Source organism: Acomys russatus, chromosome 6 (assembly GCF_903995435.1).
Source record: "Acomys russatus chromosome 6, mAcoRus1.1, whole genome shotgun sequence".
Lineage (NCBI taxonomy): Eukaryota > Metazoa > Chordata > Mammalia > Rodentia > Muridae > Acomys > Acomys russatus.
Window position 1 is genome coordinate 34,705,367 of NC_067142.1, and position 21,657 is coordinate 34,727,023.

Sequence of the window (21,657 nt, forward strand, 5' to 3'; positions counted from 1 at the left end):
GAAGAGTCAGAATTACATCTGGGGTGGGAGGTATCCACCACACAAGATGCTTCTTAGCTCTCAGCTTCACTATAGCACTTATAATTTTATTAGCCCTGGGGGGTGGGTGGTATTTGACAGTGGCTAGGGGGGATGTTTCAGACTCAAGCCAATGAGAGTCTTGTTTCAAAGGCAGTAGACTGTGTTCCTGAGAATGACATAGGAGGTTGCCTTTCTTCCCCTACAGGCATTCACAAATACTGGAGGGATATGCCACCAGCTATGGTGGTGCATACCTAGCGTCCTAGCATGGGGGAGACAGAGGCAGGAGGACCTCTGTGAGTTCAAGGCCAGCCTGGTCCATACAGCTAGTCTACAAAGTGAGAGCGTGCTTCATAACACACATCTTCACTCTCTCTGCTCCCCCACTCTCCACCCCATCTTCCCAAGACTTGTTTCTCTGTGTAGCCTTGGGTGTCCTGGAACTCACTCCATTGACCAGGCTGGCCTTGAACTCAGAGATCCACTTGCTTCTGATTCCCAAGTGCTGGAATTAAAAGCATGCGCTGCCACCACCTGGCTTCTCTCTCTTTTTAAAGCCTTAGGCAGTCAACCACTGTCCTCATGGACAGAGTAGCTCAGTATAAAATCACACCCTGAATCTCCAGTGCTCTTACTGACTTCCTGTTCATAGATGGGGTCTGTAGGCCGCACTTGCAAGAGTACGCATTCATTTCTTCTCTCGCTCCCTCCTTCACAGACCCTGTAGCCACTTACCGCACAGAGCCCTGCAGGGATCTTGTCTGCTGGGGCCTGCATTATGCTGACCAGAGTGGGAATCAGCCTCATCTGCATTGGACCTTGACAGGCTTCGATCTGTGACAGTTCCTTGAAGATGTCCTGAGCCAGTGAGGCGACAACGGGATCTGAGGGATAAGGCAACACGGAGCCCCGTCTACTTATGGTCTGATGTTTGTTTCTTGCTCTAAGTCTAACATGAGTTAAAACTTCTGCATAAAGCCCAGCGTGGTAGTGCACGTCTTTAATAACAGCACCCAGGAGGCAGAGGCAGGTGGATCTCTGTTAAGTTCAAGGCCAGCCTGGTCTACAAAGTGAGTCCAGGACAGCCAAGATAACAGAGAAACCCAGTCTTGAAAAACCAAAAAAGAAACAAACAAAAAGCTTCTGCACAGATTAAATCTCAGACACGTGGGGAGTGCAGCAGCCAGCTACATGGACACCTTCAGGGCAGGGACTCTTTAATAGCTACTCCTAAAGTTAAACTAGTCTTTTCTTCTGGGGCAAATTTTAAGGTCTTTGTAAGCCCCCAACCCCGAAACCTAACAAAAACCATACTAATATTTTGTTAAGAAGAAAGCTGGGGTGCAGTAGTACACACCTTTAATTCCAGCACTTGGGAGGCAGAGGCTGGAGAATCTCTGAGTTTGAGGTCAACTTGGTCTACAGAATGAGTTCTAGGATAGCCAGGGCTACATAGAGACCCCATCTCTTAAAACAAACAAAAAGAATAAAAAGATATGAAAGTCCAAACACTGTTATCCTCTGGTTCTCATGCGTTTTAAAAAATATTTATTTATTTAGTTAGTTTTTTTGAGACAGAATTTCTCTGTGTAGACTTAGCTGTCCTGGACTCACTTTGTAGACCAGGCTGGCCTCGAACTCACAGTGATCCACCTGCCTCTCCCTCCTGAGTCCTGGGAGTAAAGGTGTGTGCCGCCACTACCTGGCTATTATTTTTTTAATTATTAGATTTATTCCTTTTTATTTTGTGCATGGGTATTTTACCTGCATACATGTCTGTGTACCACATGTGTGCAGTATCCCAGGAGACCAGAAGAGGGCATCTCCCTCAGAATTGGGAGTTTCAGATGGCTATGGGCTGCCATGCAGGCAACTGAACTGGGGTCCTCTGGAAGAGCAGCCAGCACTTGCCACCTCTCCTGCCCCTCTTAAACCTTTTTAAGGAGAAGTCACACGTATTTTTTAAGGAATAGCCATGACAGACAGGAAGAACTCTCAAGGCCCTGCCTGTGGCAAAAGGTACAGCCCTCAGAAAGCAGAGCTTCATAAAGAAATGGAGCTTCTTTCTGGTGTCTGTTTTGAGCAAGGGTCTCACTATGTAGCTTTGAATCTGTAATCCTCCAGCCTCAGTCCCAAGGGCTAGGATCACATGTATGTAATACCTGGCTGAGAAATGGGACTTCATGTTAATCTACTTTACCCACATAATAAGAACACCTTTGTCATGTAGCATGAAAAGATATATGCAGAGCACGCTAAGGTGCATGTTAAAAGTAACTATAGCGCAAAAAAAAAAAAAAAAAAAAAAGTATAACTATACTACTGTTTGTAATAGGAAAAAAAAAAAAAAAAAGAGGAACAACCTAGCTCTCCAATTAACAGAACAGATAAATAAAAACTACAGTCATGAGCTGGGGCATGGTGGCGCACACCTTTAATCCCAGCACTCGGGAGACAGAGGCAGGTGGATCGCTGTGAGTTCGAGGCCAGCCTGGTCTACAAAGTTAGTCCAGAACAGCCAAGGCTACACAGAGAAACCCTGTCTCGAAAAACCAAAACCAAACCAAACCAAACCAAAAACAAAAACAAAAAAGATACAGTCATTTCACAGAGAATTAATGAAGCCTGAAAAGAATGAGAGACCAACATGCATGCTTTTGGACACATGTGCTTTTCAGGACACATTCTTCTTTTCTTTTCTTTCTTTCTTTCTCTCTCTTTTTTTTTTTTTTTTTTTGAGACAGGGTTTCTCTGTATAGCCCTGGCTGTCTGCAGCTCTCTTTGTAGACCAGGCTGGCCTCAAACTCACAGAGATCTGCCTCCTGAGTCTTGGGATTAAAGGTGTCTGCTACCACACCTGGCTCAGGACAGGTTTTTCAAGTTAAAAAAAAAAAAAAAAAATCAAAGTAAGTAGCATGTTTGTATGATATGTTACTCCTGTATGTCTTTTAGCTTCAATTTTGAAAACAAATATCCTTAATATCTTTCTGGTACTTAGGTATAACTATATTTACTATAAAAACTTAATATGCTGACAATATTAAAGGAAAGAAAAGCCTATAATTTCATCACTTAGAGATAACATCTTTGATATTCTGAAATACTTGCTTCGGGCATTTTTTTCCAGTATACACAGCTACACACATAACCTCTTTTAAAACTAAATCTTCAGATAATATTTTATGAACATTCTGGGGAAAATTATCTTTTTGCTTAATTTTTACTGTTATTAAAAAAAAATATCTGTGCTGGGTATGAAAGCCTGTGTCTTTCAGTAGAAAGCAGGGAACGGCAGTGTCAAGGCCAGGCTGAGCTACACAAAGGCTCAAAACTGAAAGGGTGGGGGTGTCTTGGCCACAGAGCCTCATGTGCACAAGCTTTCTTTTTTCAGCATTTTCTTCCCCCAGTATTGGGGATCAGACTCAGGGCCTTGACCATACCAGGCAAAGGCTCTGTCACTGAGTCACATCCCCAGTATCTCCCTTTCCAGACCATTCTCAGGAAGTTACTTACTTTCTTACTCCATCACAAGAGCTTTGAATTATGTTTTCTGTGTTAGTCTTTTACTCACTATCTTCCCTAGGCCTTATGAGAATAAAATTACATAAATTGGTATTATACTTCATAATGCTGCTGTATCTGTGGAGAACTCCTCCCTTTGTTAACCAAAGGCTACATTCTTTGCTTAGGGTGGTAAGATCATCAGACCCCAGGCATAGTGTCCTGCACCCACCAATCACCACTTCTTTTAGTGCTTCTCATCAACACATCTTTCCTGATGACATACCATTACTGTACTTTAGAAAAATGGCAATGGTGAAGGGACAGATTTTGTTTTCCACGCTTGCTGTGAATTCTGGGTCAACAGTACACACGATGCACAAGGTCTCCATCACCAGGTTGAGGACCTCTGAGCTGAACTGGGCTGCGAGGTGAATTAGGCCATCGAGGATGCTGGGGAGGAAGGGCTGAAGCACATGCGTGCTCTCTGAGACTTTCAGTTGATCACAGTAACTAGAGAGAGATACATAAGTAAGAATTACTCATAAGCAGACCCTTCCTTAGGCTTCCCAATCTTATATGACAGATTATAATAGAATAGCAGTAATAAATAGAAGTAAAAACATAGTCTCTCTAAATAACACGTTAACAGGTATGCAACAATTTTAAAGACAGGAGCTCACTACATAGGCCCTGTCTGGCCTGGAACTTGCTATGCAGACAAAGCTGGACTTGAACCCGGCTCCACAGTGCTGGGCTTACAGGTTACCACACCCCACCTTTGTTTGTTTTGTAGCCAAATAATCTGTACTAGCTGTAAAACTGCACAATGACCTGTGAAACCTTGGCTTTGCGGGCTTGGCTTTGCCATAGACTTGTTTTTTGCTCAGCTCTAACTTCTTTTTCTTTTTAAAATTGTTTTTGGATGGACTTATTTGTTTGCTGTTTTGAAACAGGGTTTCTCTGTGTAACCCTGGCTGTCCTGGAACTAGCTCTGTAGACCAGGTTGTCCTGGAACTCACAGAGATCTGCTTGCCTCTGCCTCCTGAGGGCTGGAATTAAAGGTGTGTGCCGAATGAATTGATTTAAGTTTATATGTATGTAAATCACACGTATGCCTAGTGCCTGAGGAGGCCAAAGGGCACTTTATCCTGGAACTGGAGTTATGGGTAGTTGTAGGCCACCACATAGTCACTGCTTATTGGCTCTACCAGTATATTTCTTATAAATAACTGAAAATGAAAACATTGGCTACTAAGCTTACTGTTTATTGCCAAGTCTACTCTTTGCTTTAGTAATGGTAAAAATTTTATATCCTTCGATCTTGCACTTAAAGTTTTAGATTTTGGTTCCTACCTTCTTATTCACTTCCTCCTCATTTTCTACTGGCTACTATTCTAGACTCCAATAGAAACTCCTGTCTGAATTACTACAGCACCTTCCTAGTTGATGTCTCCATTTCTCACCATATGATGTCACAGCTATTTGAGCTGAGAAGTGGATCTTTTTAGAATAAAAAAAATCAATATTGTTGTCCTTGTAATTAAAACAAAAACAAGATAACAACAACAACAACAACACCAAAGAGTTCCAAGCTGACCAAAGCCAGGTGCCCCCTCAGTCTTCAGAATTTAGGTTTGGGTTGGGGGTGTGGGGCTGGAGAGATGGCTCAGGGGTTCTGAGCGACTGTTGCTCTTGCAGAGGATTCGGATTCAATTCCCAGCATTTAAATGGAAGCTTAGTCTCAGGGCATCTGATGTCTTCTCCTCGTGCCGGCCCCCCCCCCCCCCCCCGCCGCCACCCCCGCCAATAGACACATAGCCAGGAAAATATCCATACATATAAAGCAAAAACATAAATAATTAATAAAAATAAGTCATAAATATGACTAGAGAAATCTGACACATGTATAATTATGCTTTAATAAATATCTTGCTTCAGAAATCATTTAAGGCAGTTTATACTGATATATATGCCACAGCATGGAGGAAGAAATTAAAGCTGGTACAAAAGAGAAAAGCAAAGATGCTATGATGAACTACAATGTTGTAATATTGGAAATTGCAGGGGCTGGAGAGGTCTCAGTGGTTAAAAGCACAGACTACTCTTCCAGAGGACCTGCATTTTCCCCCCTAGCACCCATGATGGGTAGCTCTCAATTGCCTGTAACTCCAGGGCCTCCAAAGGTACCTGTGTTTACTTACACATGCCCACATACACATCATTGAAAACTAAATTAAACCTGGAAACAAAACATTCCATAGTTTTAATGTGAAATGGAAAATTCTGGCTGAGAGAAAAGATGGATAAGAAAAGATAAAATTCTTTATAGGGTAGCTTGAAGAGGGCACTGGATCCCCTGGAGCTGGAGCTACAGGAGGTTGTGAGCTTGGGGCTAGGAACGGAACTCAGGTCCTCTGACAGAACAGCAAGTACTCTTAACCACTGAGGCATCCAACCCCAAGATTTATTTTTATTAATTATTATTTAAAGTATATTTTTGTGTGTATGTATGAGAATACTGGTGCTTAGGAGACCAGAAGTGTTGGATCTTTGTAGAGCTGGGGTTACAGGTGGTTATGAGCTACTCCATCTGGATGCTGCAGGGACCCCCAATTCAGGTCTTCTGCAAGTAGGTACTCCTTTCTTTCTTTCTTTCTTTCTTTCTTTCTTTCTTTCTTTCTTTCTTTCTTTCTTTCTTTCTTTCTTTCTTTCTTTCTTTCTTTTTTAAGACAGGGTTTCTCTGTGTAATACTCCTGGCTGTCCTGGAACTCTCTTTGTAGATCAGGTTAGCGTCAAACTCACAGCAATCTGCCTGCCCCTGCCTCAGGAGTGCTGAGGTTAAAGGCGTGTGCCACCACGCCCTGCAGCTTGTCATTTTTTTAGAATAGTATGTTTCACTGCTATTCCCCACCCCCCCAGTGAAAAGGTTCTCTGTGGAGGTCAAGCTGTCTCAGATTCACGGAGATTAACCTGCTTCTGCCTCCTGAGTGCTGGGATTAAAGGCATGTAAGACTACTGCCCGTTTTTGCTGTTGTTTTGTTTTTTGGTATGTTTCACTGCTTAGAGAAACCAGTAGATTACTGCTTAAGTAGTCAATGATGCATTAGGTATTAAAAATAAAGTTTTCTTCACATTAAAAATACTATTTTTTTTGTGTGTATATATATATATGACTGCATGCATGCAGGTCCATGTGTCTATGTACATGCAGAGGCCAGAAGAGGGCACTGGTGTCCTGTCCTTTTTGAGACAAGGTCTCTTCCTTACATAGGACCCAGTGATCCTCTTGGAGCTGGGGTTACAGAAGTTCTCAGGACAGACAGCTTGTTGCACAGGTGCTAGGATCTTAACTGAGATCCTCATGACTTACACCAAGCACTGTCAACTACTAAACCATCTCTCCAGCCTCTCAGTGCTTTTTCTTACAATAAAATTTAAGCTCACTATAAATAAACATTTACATTTATAAGGATGAATGAAAGTGGGTTTTTTTTTTTAAATCCTCTCCTGTGAGGACCAATAAGTTATACTTGGCAGGTACTGCTGTCTGTCTAGAACACCCCAGAAAACAAGGGGTGCTTCCCTGAGTATTAACACACTTACATCAAACTCTTCTCAGTTTGCAACTTTGAACATTTCTGTAAAATCACAGAACATAGTGTGTGTGTGTGTGTTAACGTTTTTATTCTTATTTAGTTGGCAAAGGCTTTAATTTTTTTCTTAAAACTATTATTATTATTATTAGTTTTCATGACATGTCTGTGTATGAGGAGGCTACGGTGTTTCAGATTTCCAGGAGTTGGAGTTATAAGGTAGCTGTGACCTGTCTGATGTAGATACTAGGAATCAAACTTGGGCCCTCTTCAAGAACAGTATATGCTCATAACTGCCAAGCCATCTCTCCAGCTCCTGCTTTTAATCTTATACTGACATTTGTCATAAGGGATGTTCAATGCCTCAGGGACTAATTAATGCATGTAGATGAAATCAAGCTTTACAAAGGTCAGAAGCGATACAGGCAGTTGTTAATCAGGTTAGGGCTCCCTGCTCAGTCATTTAAGAGTGGTTTCAGAGCTTTCTGAAAAGCTATACCTGGTTTCTCTTAGCACTGACATTTTAAATTCATTTATAGCCAAAGACTGGCTTTACCAAGACTGCACAGGAAAAGATGGGCCTTCATTCATGCAGACAGAATAGGTGATTCCTCAGTGTTGCCTAACGATCTCCCTCTGTCTTCCTCTTTCTTTCTTTCTTCTCAATCACTGTCTCAAAAGTTAACATGATAGAACAGGAAGATAAATTTTGTAATTCTCATGCATAGAATTCAACTAAGATGCTTAAATTTGGACCTTAAAACATCTTTCAAAATAACAGTGCTCAGGCCTAGAGAGAGGGCTCAGCAGTTAAGACTACTTGTTCCTGCTGAGGACCTGGGTTCAATCTCCAGCACTCACAAGGTGGTTCACAACTATCTGTAACTCCAGTTCTGGGGGATCCAATGCCCCCTTCTGACCTCTGCAGACACCAAACATGCACACGGTACACAGACATATGTGTAAGCAAAGCACTCATACACATAAAATAAAAAATAAATCTAAAAGAAAGACTTATTTAAATAACAATATTTCCTCTGGTCTGAGTAGGAACATAAGAACCTCTAGTCTTTACCTATGAAAAAGAGAAATGAAACTGGAAGAAAAGAACAATGTTTCTATACCATATTCTTCTAAAGTTGGTTTCTAATGCATATACTATCAATCAAATGATGGGAATGCCGGTCAGACTTACGTCCTTCATCAATTATGCAACCTGTACGCAAAATGCTTCAGAGCCTTGGGTTATGTATCTTCACTGAAGAAAGGAAGCTGACTAGGTGACTTCACAGCTGGAGCGAATTTAAAGGGATTAAGGGATTAAGAAACAAAAGGGAACAGGATACCTTATGGAGTCACCAGGACAGCTTTTCCTTTCTTTCTAATATTCATCGTGAAGGAGATCTTCAGGAGACCACCCCAAGCACTACAATGCATGGGACAGCTGTGATGTTCTATTCATACTTACCCCCAGATGGCTCTCACAGCAGAAATTCGAACTGATGGGGGCTGTGTCTCATGAAGACCACTAACTGTTGCCTGTAGGAACTGCTGAATGAGTTCAGGGGACATAGCAACAGTGAAACGACTGGCAGCCCAGAGCGCCCGTCCCAGGAGGAAAGGAGACGCTAGGAGAAATACAACAATTATAGGTTGAATGATAAAAAATTCCTCTTGCCCTGCTCTCTCTCAACTTCTGTTTCTCAAATGTTAACCAATAACTGGACGCTACATAACATATATGACTTACTTGAAAGAAAAACACAATCCCATACTGCTAAAGCTTACATGTGATGCATGGCACAGAATCAATTTCCCAATTCTACTCTGACTATTGAATTAACACCGTCATTGTTGCTTACCTGTGCTACTACCAAATCTTCTAATCCTACTGCCACTTTCTTCCTATTACTGTCTCAACACCAGAACATAAATTAGAGCGCTAACTGTTATCCCTCTATTAATAACCTGCCAAACAATTTTACACTCCACCAAATACACGCTTTCTTTATGGCTAAGTTCAAGAACACATGCGGCCACTGAAGCTCATACCTTGCTTTGTGAACTCTGTGCTTTGTTTAAATTACAAGTCAACACATTCCTCTTTCATTTTGTCTCAATGATCTATTAGGCTGAAGTAATCCCAATTATCTCTGAGCTACTGTAATTCTATTCACTCAGCTTTTTCATATGCTATATTTTGTTTGATATTCTATCCACTGGTGTAAGAATTGCTACCTCTTGCCAAGCACAAACTGTTTGAGAAGACTGAATTTATTTAGCCTGTCAAAGAACCTAACTTAGTTACACTAAAATATCTCATTGAGAAACAAATGAGTAAATAATTACTAACACTTTAGATACACAGAGGTAGTAACTGCCAAAGTATGGGTTAGGTATCCCTGAAAGGCCTTATAACTAAAACTATCACTTTCTATTTTAAACATTTTATAATTTTATATGTATGGGTTTTTTGTACATATGAGTAAGTATGCCCTGAGTGCCTGGTGCCTAGAGGCCAGGAGAGAGCATGGGATCACCTTGGAACTGGAGTTACAGACAGTTGTGAGTCACCATGTGGATGCTAGGGAATTGAACCCAGGTTCTCTGGAAGAGCAATCAGTGTTCTTAACTGAGACAGGGTTTCTCTGTGTAGCACTGGCTATCCTGGAACTCATTCTGTAGCAGGCTGGCCTCAAAGTCATAGAAATCCTCCTGCCTCTGCCTCCTGAGTGCTGAGATTGAAGGCATGTGCCACTACTGCCTGGATTTTTTTTTAAAGATTTATTTATTTATTATTTATACAATGCTCTGCCTGTGTGTGTGCCTGCCCACCAGAAGGCACCAGATCTCATTATACATGGTTATAAGCCACCATGTGGTTGCTGGGAATTGAACTCAGGACCTCTTCCAGAGCAGCCAGTGCTGTTAACCTCTGAGCCATCTCTTCAGCCCCCTCCCCCCTTTTTAATTTCATGTGTGTTTTGCCTGTATGAGGGTGCTGAATTCCTGGAACTGGAGTTACAGACAGTTGTAAGCTGCCATGTGGGTGCTGGGAACTGAACTCCAGTCCTCTGGAAGAGCAGCTGTGCTCTCAACTGTTGAGCCATTTCCTCAGGCCCTAAAATCTTTTTTTTGTTGTTTTGTTTTGTTTTGTTTTGTTTTGTTGTTTGAGACAGGGTTTCTCTGTGTAGCCTTGGCTGTCCTGGACTCACTTTGTAGACCAGGCTGGCCTTGAACTCACAATGATCCACCTGCCTCTGCCTCCCAAGTGCTGGGATTAAAGGTATGCACCACCACCCCCACCACCCCACCCCCGCTATCTAAAATAATTTTTAAAGGAATACCAAGACATTAACTTTTATTCCCATTCTTTCTCAAGTGAATAACAGCACTTCCCAGAAGTTCCATGATACACATATAATGTCATGGGAATGATGACTAAAGAAATGGATACAAGTCACAACGGTTGTGATGCTTGTGAGTTTATTGTTTTGTTTGTAAAGATTTTAATCTCAAATATGTATGTATGTGATCTGTGCACATGACTGCAGGGCTAGCAGATGCTAGAAGAGGGAATCAAATCCCTTGGAGCTGGAGTTACAAGCATTTGTGAACTATATTCAGGGGTGTTAAGACCTGAGCTGAGATCTTTATACATAAACACAGATAAAAGAGAGAAGAGAGACAGAAATGGGCAGACAGAGAGAGAGAAGAGAGAGAGAGAGAGAGGGGGGGGGGGGGGGGGGAGAGCGTGCATGCTCGAGCGCACGCAAAGGGGGCTAAGAGAAGAGAAGAGACTGTTCAGGGGTTAAGAATGTTTGCTCTTGGACTGGAGAGATGGTTCAGAGGTTAAGAGCACTGTCTTTTCTTCCAGAGGTTCTGAGTTCAATTTCCAGAAACCACATGGTGGCTCACAACCATCTATAACATGATCTAATGCCCATTTCTGGCATGCAGGCGTACATGCAGATAGAGCATTGTGTACATAATAAGTAAATCTTTAAGAAAAAAAAAAAAAAAGAATGCTTGCTCTGTAATCATGAGGTTCGGAGTTTGGATCACAGCACCCATGTAACAAGCCTGAAGGCCCAGCAAATTCCTGTGACTGCAGCTCTGCAGGGGTTGAGACAGTAGGTTTGACAGGGCTTGCTGGATTTCAGTATAGCCAAGGTGTGAGCTCCAGGTCCAAGGAGAGACCCTACCTCAAAGGAATAGGCAGAATGATAGTAGGGTGCTTGACAGCCTCTTCTGGCCTATGCTGTACATACATCGTACTCACACAGACACATACATAAACAGCTATTTTAAAAGTATGTAGGTGAGTTAACAGTAGATCCTAAGATCTAGAATCATAACATGTATTAAAGCATACCTGACAGGTTGAGGTCTGCAAGGATGACGTTGGTCAGGAACCCATGCATGTCAAAATGGACCCTGCCATTTTTCACACTGTCAGTGATGATGGACTTCACAGAGCCTAGAGCAAGCATGCACGCCTCGTGGATCTTCCACCTGTAAAAGGGGTGTTGCAGCTGGTAAAGCAAATTACACTTTCAAAATAAGTAAGGCAATTTAGGAAGGGTATTCCAGAGATATTTATCCATCCACCCACACACAAAAACACACACCCATCCACCCACCCACCCACCCATCATGGGTTCTAGGGATTGAACTGTTTGACAGGCTTGACATCAAGTGCCCTTACCTGCTGAGCCATCTCATCACCCTTATTTTTTTTTGAGACAGGGTCTCAACATAGGCCAGGCTTGCCTCAAACTTGGTATGTGTCGACAAGGACGGCCTTGGACTTGTAAATCTCTTGCCTCTACTCCCCAAGAGCTAGAAGTCATGTACCATATGCAGTCCCATCCTTCCAATTTAAACACTACTTATTAAATCCCACTGAAAACACTGAATTATATTAGTAAAGTCTCCTCTTTCAAAGCTGTTTAAAAAGGGATAAAATAAACTTATTTTTCCTCAGCTCTGATGCTTCAACATCTCTAAGCAGAGAGTTTCTTTTCATTCTTACCAGTGCTCAGTGCCACTGTTTTTCGTTTGTTCAGCTTCTTGTAAATGCCGAGTGGCTGCAGTAGCCAGGGCTACTGCACTCTCATTCTGGAAATCTGTGGCCACTGCCTAAGGAGAGAAGATCTAAAAATAACTCTTGTTCGTATGTAGTTCAAACTCTGACACACCCACACTAAAGCCTGATCAGGTATATTAAAAGTGACCCTATTAGTTCAGGGTCTACTATGAGATTAAGAATAACACCTACAACTCTTTTGTGTTCAGGCATCGTAAGTCTAAATAGCTATAAATAGTTTATCTCTTTGGCTCTATTAGCATAAATGAAAAATGATAGCTTTGGATGACAATAGACCAGACGAAGCTGACTGACCATGAATATATAAGGCCACTCTAAGAGTATATAATTTTTTTCTGTTCTATTTTTATTTTTTTTTGGTTCCCAAAATTCAATCAAGCTCACTTTGCACGTGCTAGGCAAATGCTGTACTGTTGAGTCACTCCCAGCTCCTGTGTCACCTATCATAGGTGCCTTGGAAGCACTAAACAATGAGACATGATTTACCAACAGGAAACAACAGTTTCTTCAGAGCATTCGGCCTTCAGGCAACCTATGCTCTAGTGGAGGAGCCAAAGAAATCAGGAACTGATGTGGTGGTGCATGTTCACCTCCCAGCAATCTTTTTAAGTTTGCCAGCTTCTGCTTTGTGCCATGGAGGCTTGCTGAATGAGGCAGATTAAACTGATATCCTTAAAAAGGTCTGAGGTGAAGTTGCCCTACAGTACTGCTTACCTTGGGTTAGATGTCTAGAAAGAAGAAACTTCCAACGGAGGGTTAGTTGGCTGAAGTAGCAACGTAACTCTTACCAGCAACAAGTCTTGAGCTGCGATTCTAACAGTATAGGAGAAAGTGTCATCATCCTCATCTTCTACAAACTGCTGTGGGTTAGCTGTCCACACTTTAATCTGCGGAGAGGATAAAGTCAGGTCACTGGAAAGCTACTGCTCTGGTCTATCTCTTCCTTCTCTTTATCAGCAGACATGGATGATCCCTATCTTTTATCCTGATCAAAACTCTAAAGTCTTTTTCTTTTTGAGACAGGGTCTCACCATGAACCCCTGCTTGCCTTGAATTAAGAGAGATTCATCTGCCTCCCAGTGCTTTAAAGTCTTTTTGTTGTTGTTGAGAAACAAATTATTTATCAAAATGTGTAGGAATGGCTATTTATCTGTAGCAGAATCTTCTTTAGAATTTGACAGATTACACCGGGCAGTGGTGGTGCACGCCTTTAGTCCCAGCACTCGGGAGGCAGATCTCTGTAAGTTTGAGGCCAGCCTGGTCTATAAAGTGAGTCCAGAATAGCCAAAGATACACAGAGAAACCCTGTCTCAAAAACCCAAAAACCAAAACCAAACAAACAAAAAAGAATTTGACAAATTACTTAGTTTTTTTTTGAGACAGAGTTTCTCTGTGTAGCCCTGGCTGTCCTGGATTCTTGTAGACCAGGCTGGCCTCGAACTCACAGTGATCTGCCTGCCTCTGCCTCCTCAGCGCTGAAACTGAAGGCATGTGCCGCCATGTCTGGCCAGGGAAATTAGTCTTACAAATCTAGATGTTGCTATTCTTTTGTTCTCCTTTAAAAGCAGATGAGAAACTCTATGGAGACTTCAGAGTGGCAGAGAGCAAATGCTGATCAAACAATACAAGCAAGTGTGGTGACAGGAACAGGAGCAAGCAGCAATAAAAACCTATTAAGACACTCCCTGAACTCCAGATTAAGCTAAGAAAGTATGACTCAAAGGCAAACTCTAATTTTTGATGGTACAGTTTATTTAACATGGGGCATTATAGATGGGTCTATATTGTGGGAACTCCCACACATTCTCACTGTGACCTCTGAGGCCGTCAGTTTCAGGGCTACACTCCTTCATGTTCTGTTCTGCTTCTTATGACCCCTCACACCACTGACTGTGATGAGGAAGTGCCAAGGAGGTTCTCAGGCATTTTTGCTTAGTGGTTTCACAGAGATTTTCCTAAGGCAAAACATGTTCTGAAAGTCTAACACTAGAGATGATTAAACTCCCACTCTTCAGGGATTTGGTGACAAAACGATGTCAAAACCTCTCTAGGACTTCACATAAAGTTAGTCTCCTAGTGTCTATTTTTTGGAAGTGCGATATTTACTTGACCAAGGTGTCACAATCTTTATGTTTCCCCTAAAACTTAGCACATCCCCCATGGCATTTACCTGCTCCTCGGTGATCTGCATGTACAGGATGACGTAATAAATGAGCTCAGGCAGAGCTTTCTTCACGGTGCTTTTGAATTTGCTGTTCTCCAGCAGGGCGTGGACAAATTCAAAAATGCTAAAGACAAGATTCTCAAAGCCCAGGACTTCTCCTACAGGGAAGATACAAGAATAGAAATTAATGATATGAAAACAAAAGGAAAGCAGTCGTTCTGGAAATAAGCTACATCATCTTTTAATTTAATGAATATGTAGAGTTCTTGCTAATTTTTCCTGAAGGTAGAGGAGGCTAAAGAATCAAAGAGAGGAAGAGGAACTGTGAGGCTATTCAGTGCTTCTAGGAGTAACAGAGTCATAAACACTCAACATATTTCCCAGCATGCCTATTTTTGTTCTGAAATACTTGAAAATATTAGCATAGAAATGAAGAGTACCATCATATGAGACTTCAAAGTTACATGAGAGAAGACATCACAGGTAGCTGCACTGGACACCTGTCACAACTCAGATGCTGTAATATTCAGGACTTTGCAGACATCCCTAAGGATGAGACTGAAGGTGATGAGTTCTTGATGTCTCACACTTAGTACACTGGAAAGACCCTTTTACTGCTGTTTTGTTTTCTGCCTCTGACCTGTCTGTGTCTCCCTAAGAGTTCTGTTAGATCAAATAAACTACATACCATCAGAATCCACAGGATCTTCTACTTCCTCTGTGTAATTCACTTCTGTCCTCACATAAGTATGATGCAGAGTAAAGAAAGAATCTGGATCTGCTTTATACACAGTCTATAAGAGAGTGTTATGTACCCCAACACTAAGAACACACATCACACTGAGACTGTGAGGCCCAAGGCTAGACCCCCAATGTCAGGCAGCAGCCGCGCCTCTGGGTTCTCAGGAAAGGATATAAGGCAGCACTTTCAGTCAGAGTGTTCCAAACAATGGGCAGGATCTGTTGCATGGAAGACACCATGTGCTTTGGGAAGTTTTTCACCAAGGCTGTCACTGCCTGAGAAGAGAAACCACCACAGAGTAACCAGGAGCAATCAATGATTTCTGCTGCCTTCTCAACTCTAAATCTTATTGACAGCTTATCTTACCTTCAGAACCTCCATCTTAAAACCACTGTCAGACGTGGGGCCGTCCGGCATCTGGAGGGCCTGAACAAAGGCCTCTGTGAACTGCTGCACCACAGGAAAGATGAGGACTTTGGCTGCACCCTGACAACACAAACCAAAGTCAAGGCCAGACAAACCCCCAACCCACAGCTTCAAAACACCCACTAACTTCTCAGTTTTGAAGCATCTAAAGCTCTTTTAGGGCCAGGTCCTAACCCAGGGGTACAGCTAAAGTCACTGCAGGACTTTCTCAATATGTCAGACCTCAGCTCCCACCTGCAATTCCTCACTATAGCCCTCTTAAATCTATCCTGTCAGGCCACTGCTCCAAAAAGCACCCAGGTCCCAGGATTAAGCATTTTCAGCTAGATTTCTTTCACACGAGAGAGCTGTAAGATAGTAAAAAGGCTTTGAGATGTCTAAAATGAAAGGAAAGACTCCACTCAGTGGCAGAGTGCTTGCTTGGAATATGTGAGGTCCTAGGTTTAATTCCCAGCACGGGAAACAAAAAGCAAAAAACAAACAAACAAACAAAAAAACCAATTCAAATAAAAAAAAACCAAAAATCAAAACAGAAAGAAATAAAAAGAATATGATATAGAAAAGGTATTTGAAATACAACTAAAACTAAGCTCTGTGTGTGTGTGTGTGTGTTTATGTGTTAAAAATGTAATGAAAATAGTAAATCTATTTATAAGACTGGCTAGTGTGGTTTCTGGTAGTTATGAAATGAGTCATTAGCACCTAGCCGACGAACATGATATTCTCCACCGTTGAGTGGAGAGTGAGATCTGACTCTCACACGAACTCTGGTGCCCCTTTTCTGACCATGTCCCCCGGATGGGGAGACCTGGTGGCACTCAGAAGAAGGATAGCTAGTTACCAAGAAGAGACTTGATATTCTGAGAGCATATATAGGGGGAGGAGGTCTCCCTCAGTCACAGACATAGGGGAGGGGAGAAGGGGAGAAATGGGAGGGAGGGAAGAATGGGAGGAAACAGGGGAAGGGCTAACAATCGAGATGTAATATGAATAAATTAATAAAAAAAAAGAAATGTGTCATTAGCAATGGAAAGCATTAACGAAAACTTTGAAGTACAAATTTTGCTATTCCTCACCAAAGGCTCACTTACCTTTTCCAGCTCCTCCATGTTACAGATCATATGAGCACAGGTAGTAAAAATCTCTACTGCTCGGGAGCGAGTTCGAATCCCATACACCTGGGAGAAGATCACAGCACAGTCATGAGATTGGAGTGTGTATGTATATACACATGACTAGAAGTAAAACTAGGACCACTCAGCCAACTTTCACAGTTAAAACTAACTCCCCACAGAGATACCGATGCAATTCACTTATGTTTAAAAAAAATGGGTTTCTGTAATTAAAAGAGCATAAGGTAGCTGGGCGGTGGTGATGTACACCTTTAATCCCATCACGGGGGAGGCAGAGGCAGGTGGATCTCTGTGAGTTTGAGGCCAGCCTGGTCTACAGAAAGAGTTTCAGGACAGCCAGGGCTACACAGACAAACTGTCTCAAAAAGCAAACAAACAACACAAACAACAAACAAACAAAACAAAATTAAAAAAAAAAGAGAGAGAGAGAGAAAGTGCAAGGCAACAGAATGTTAGAATTTGTTAGAATCAGCCTTTAATGTACAGGCCTCTGCGACTAAAATACTTGAAATCCTAACATAGCTAATTAAAAAAAAAAAGAAGAAGAAGAAGAAGACAGGTTCTTACTCTGTAGGCCACTGGCCTAGAATTCACAGAAATTAGCCTGCCTCTGCCCCATCACGTCCGCCGTGTCTAATGTACCCTTTCTCCTCTTTTGGAGACAGGGTCAACTCTCCTACCCCAGTCTCCGGGGCACTGGGTTTAGCACGCCTAGTTGCTGTCCTACTCTGTGACGACTGAAGATGAACCTAGGGCCTTAAACACAAGCTCTATACTGAGCTGTAGCTCCATTTCTCAATGTATTTCTTTTCAAATGAGGAGTATTCACTGGGGCAAGGGATTTATGGAAGTTGTATACCTATTAAGTCTTCATATATTATTGTGTACAGATGACCATTTATGTACATACTGACATGTAACACATTAAGATTCTACTCCTGCAGTGATGTAACAGATGATTTCTGAATCCTCAGCTCAATAGGTAAGGCCAGTTGGCACTATGCAGTCACAGATGACAGGGTGCCAGGAGCTGTGAGTAGTATTGACACATTTCCATTATTTTATCAAAAGCTTTCCCATGTAGTCATGAGTTCAAAGACTATGGTCGGTTCAGTGTCAGTCCATTTTTTGGCATGGCTACCAGTGACAAGGTGGATGCTGACCACGGCCAAGTAGGTTGTTTTGTTGCAACGACTGGGCTGAGAGTTCATACCTCAGCCATGGTGAATATCTTATACATCTCTGGGAGAATGACAGGAGCAACAAGTGGCATCTGTGTGTCTGTCACCTCTCGAGTAAACTCTGTAAAGACAAAAGTAAAAAATGCTTCATGAAGACAAAGTATGAAAAATTCCAAGCCATCTAGGTTCCCAGTCAGCAAATAAGGATGGCCACTGGTCTAGCGACCTCACCCCGAGGAAGGAGCCAGAGGCATTATTCATTAGAAGGAGAGAGAGAACAGGAATACAAAGGGAGGTATAAGAAATTACCAAAGAACTCCAACACACAGATTGAGGAAATCTAACACAAGTGAACACAGGGACACTTGAGTCTGTGCCATGTCAGCATTTGGATACACTTTTGAGATCTCTCAGCTGCCATTCTATTTTCTGTCAGCTCTGATCCTTGACAACTTACTTCGATACAAATAATAAAACAAACAGGAGCCAGGCATAGAGGCGCAACCCCAACACTTGGGAGGCAGAGGCAGAGGCAGAGGGAGAGGCAGACAGATCTCTATGAATTCGAGACCAGCCTGGCCTACAGAGTGAGTTCCAGGACAGCCAGGACTACACAGTGAGACCCTGTTTCGAAAAACCAACCAACCAACCAACCAACCAACCATAGATATACTGTTATTCCATTTATCAAGGTGTAATTCTGGAGCTGCTGTTAACTGGACAGGAAGAAGGTTCTAAATAAAAGTAGTTAGCCCATGTGCAGACTTGAAAGAGCTGACAGAAAGACAGGCCACATCTCCTTGTGCTTGGAAGGAATAAAGTAAGAAAATGGTGCGCAAAGCACATAAAGACCTGTATTGATCCCCCAGGTTAAGTATGGTTTCCCTCTGAAAGATAAATTTTGAGCTTTGTCAGTTCTGGTGGTGCAGGCCAGTAGGATTTGCTGAAAGAGGCAGAGGCAGGATCTGGAGTTCGAGGCCAGCCTGGGATATACATTTTGGGGGTGGAAGAGATGGCTCAGTGAGTAAGAGCGCTGACTGTTCTTCCAGAGGACCTGGGTTCAATTCCCAGCACCCACATGGCAACTCACAACTGTCTGTAACTCCAAGATCTGACACCCTCACACAGATATACAGACATGTAGGCAAAACACCAATGCACACAAAATAAAAATAAATTAGTTAAAAAATTATTTTAAAAATTTCTGAGCTTTATCTTAATAAAAGAGTGTTGAATTCCATCTAGATTTTCAAAGAAATCAGCCCAAATAAATACACGAGATGGCATATTACCATCTCTTGGCCTTTGGTCTATGGTCAAACATAGTGCTTGGGTATAGCTTAGCAAGTACAAGGGTCTGGTCAAATTGCCAGTATCCTCACCACCACTACAAAAGAAAGATAAAGGAGTCTTACTACTGAAGTGACTAATAGTACTTTTTAACTTTCCCTCAATCATTGGGAATAGTTTCAATTTGCTCATATTTTATTGGTATAAATTCAAAGTACGTTTTCTGAGGTCACTTAGCAAGTCAGAAAGTTTGGGGGCATAAGCACCTCAATTTCTAAAGCTCTGGATCAAATATTTAAAATTCCTAGCATATATTTCCTTTACATCAGGAGGCCAAGTTCACTTTAATAAGCAGAAAATAACTCAGGAGTCAAGAATGCCTTCTCAAAAAGTCTCACAAATACTGTGATGCGGTGGCACACAGCCACAGTGGTACACGCCTATAGTCTCAGCTATTGAGGAAGCTGAGGCAGAAGGATTACAGGAGTCCAGGAGTTAGAAGCCAGCCTGAGTAACACAGTGGCACCAGCTCAAAAGAAAAAAGAAAAGCAGTCCTATTTTTCTCATGAGTTCTTACTCACACACTAATATTCTTCCATCTTCACATATATTCCAGTCAGTGGGGTGAAGTTGAAAGTCTGCTCTCCTTCAAAAATGACTGGGGTTGCTATTTGTGAATGAAGGTTGGCTGCCATCCATGTCATGTCTGATGACTCAATTACAAAAAGGATGCAAGTTTCTCCACCAGTTCTTTCTCTTGGCTGACAGGAAGGGACCTCACCGTACAGTAATTTCCTTAGTCAGGTCCAAAGAAGACTCCTTTGCATCCCATGCAGAGACCATGGCTCCCGCCTTCTCTATCACACAACACCACAGAGAACCTACCAGAGCCGGAGGAGCTGAGAATCGACTTTCAACTCAGCGCAGCTCTGCCAACAATTCATTCCACAAACATTCTCTCTTTAAAGATATATATATTTTTAATTTATTTATTTATGAGTGCTTTATCTGCAGAAGAGGGCATCAGATCTCATTATAGATGGTTGCGAGCCACCATGTGGTTGCTGGGAATTGAACTCAGGACCTCTGAAGGAGCAGGCAGGACTCTTAACCACTGAGCCACCTCTCCAGCATATTTTATTTTTAAATTATAAGTGTGTGTGTGAGTGCAGATGCCCTCAGAGGCTGGAGGCACTGGATGCCTTGAAGCTGGAGTTAAAGGCAGCTAGGAGCTGCCTAACGCGGGTACAGGGAAGTGAACTCAGGTCATCTGCAAAAGAGGAGCTGAGCACCTCTCCAGCTCAGTAAGGAATCCCCTTTTTTCATCCCCCTTTCGGTTTTTGAGACTCACTATGTAGCCCAGGGTGGCCTCAAACTTCTAAGATCTCCCTGCCCTGCCTCCCAAGCACAAGAATTTTTAATATCTGATGTTCTAATGTTTCTAATCCTTAAAACAACATATTTCAGAGACTGTTTTATTTTAAGTACATGACCATTTTGCCTACATATGCATGTACATCACACGAGTGCCTGACACCCCTGGGGGTCTGAAGAGGAAGGTCAGATCCCCTGGGACTGGAATTATAGAAGGTTATGAATCACCATGTATGCGCTGGGAATTGAACTCGGGCCCTCTTTAAGAACAACAGGTGCTTTGAACCACTAAGCCAACTCTCCAGCCTTGTTATTTTTACTGTTGCACATCTATCTCATGATCGTTCTGCTTTTGTTTGTACACTGCTCAGTCAGGTCTTAGGACTGTTGTGTATGTTTGTCCACTAGTCTACTGTAAGGCATCTTCTGCCACATTCCAGTCTCACCTCATACACTAGCCTCTTTTGAGGGGCGTGTGTGTGTGTGTGTGTGTGTGTGGTAGAAAATGCCAAGCTAGTCCTTTTCTTGCTTTATTTATTTCATGGAGATGGGTGTTTTGTCTCATGTACATCTGTGCACCCAGTGCCCGAGGAGGTGCTAGGAAAGGGAGCTATATCCCTGGGCCTGGAGTCACCGTGTGGGTGCTGGAAACTGAACCAAGGTCCTCTGGAAAAGCAGCAGTGCTCTTAGCCACTGAGCCACCTCTCCAGCCCCATAAACTCCCTTCTTTCTACACTTTTTTCTTCTTTCTCTGATCCCCTCTCCCTTTTTACTTAATTATAACCTTCCATAGCCTTAACAATCTCTAAAATGTGTGGACCCCAAAAGGATCTCAACTTTCCCTCCTAGCTACATTTTATCAACCTCATTTTTTTTCTTTTCCAAGTTGGTCTAATACTTACTCCTCTTCCCCACTCGTCCTACTTCCTTTCTAGTTCTAATCTTACCAACAAAAATCTGAGTCCGCTCCACACTGTTCAAACTTGGTTTCTTCTCCTCTAACAGTTTCTGACTAGTGCTTAGCGGTAACACTAAGCAGCTGTGGGTGCTTTCCTAGTTACTATGCAACTCAGGAATAAGATGACCTTACACCAGGGCCCCAGAGCTCCTGGCCTAAGG

The 21,657-nt window shown here is 42.4% G+C and overlaps 1 protein-coding gene across 3 annotated transcripts in view; it reads right to left on the reverse strand.

Moving 5' to 3' along the window:
* Ipo9 (importin 9) overlaps positions 1 to 21,657 on the reverse strand; it is a 43,223-nt gene that overhangs the window by 6,156 nt on the left and 15,410 nt on the right. For all 3 annotated transcript variants that reach the window (XM_051147471.1, XM_051147469.1, XM_051147470.1), the window contains 12 exons: positions 17,907 to 17,995; positions 16,652 to 16,738; positions 15,501 to 15,620; positions 15,309 to 15,409; positions 15,081 to 15,139; positions 14,399 to 14,550; positions 13,017 to 13,115; positions 12,154 to 12,260; positions 11,494 to 11,633; positions 8,587 to 8,746; positions 3,809 to 4,035; positions 757 to 905 (listed from right to left, as the gene is read on the reverse strand). In XM_051147471.1, coding sequence (XP_051003428.1) covers positions 757 to 905; positions 3,809 to 4,035; positions 8,587 to 8,746; positions 11,494 to 11,633; positions 12,154 to 12,260; positions 13,017 to 13,115; positions 14,399 to 14,550; positions 15,081 to 15,139; positions 15,309 to 15,409; positions 15,501 to 15,620; positions 16,652 to 16,738; positions 17,907 to 17,995 — 1,490 coding nt within the window. The remainder of the gene's footprint in view (positions 1 to 756; positions 906 to 3,808; positions 4,036 to 8,586; positions 8,747 to 11,493; positions 11,634 to 12,153; positions 12,261 to 13,016; positions 13,116 to 14,398; positions 14,551 to 15,080; positions 15,140 to 15,308; positions 15,410 to 15,500; positions 15,621 to 16,651; positions 16,739 to 17,906; positions 17,996 to 21,657) is intronic.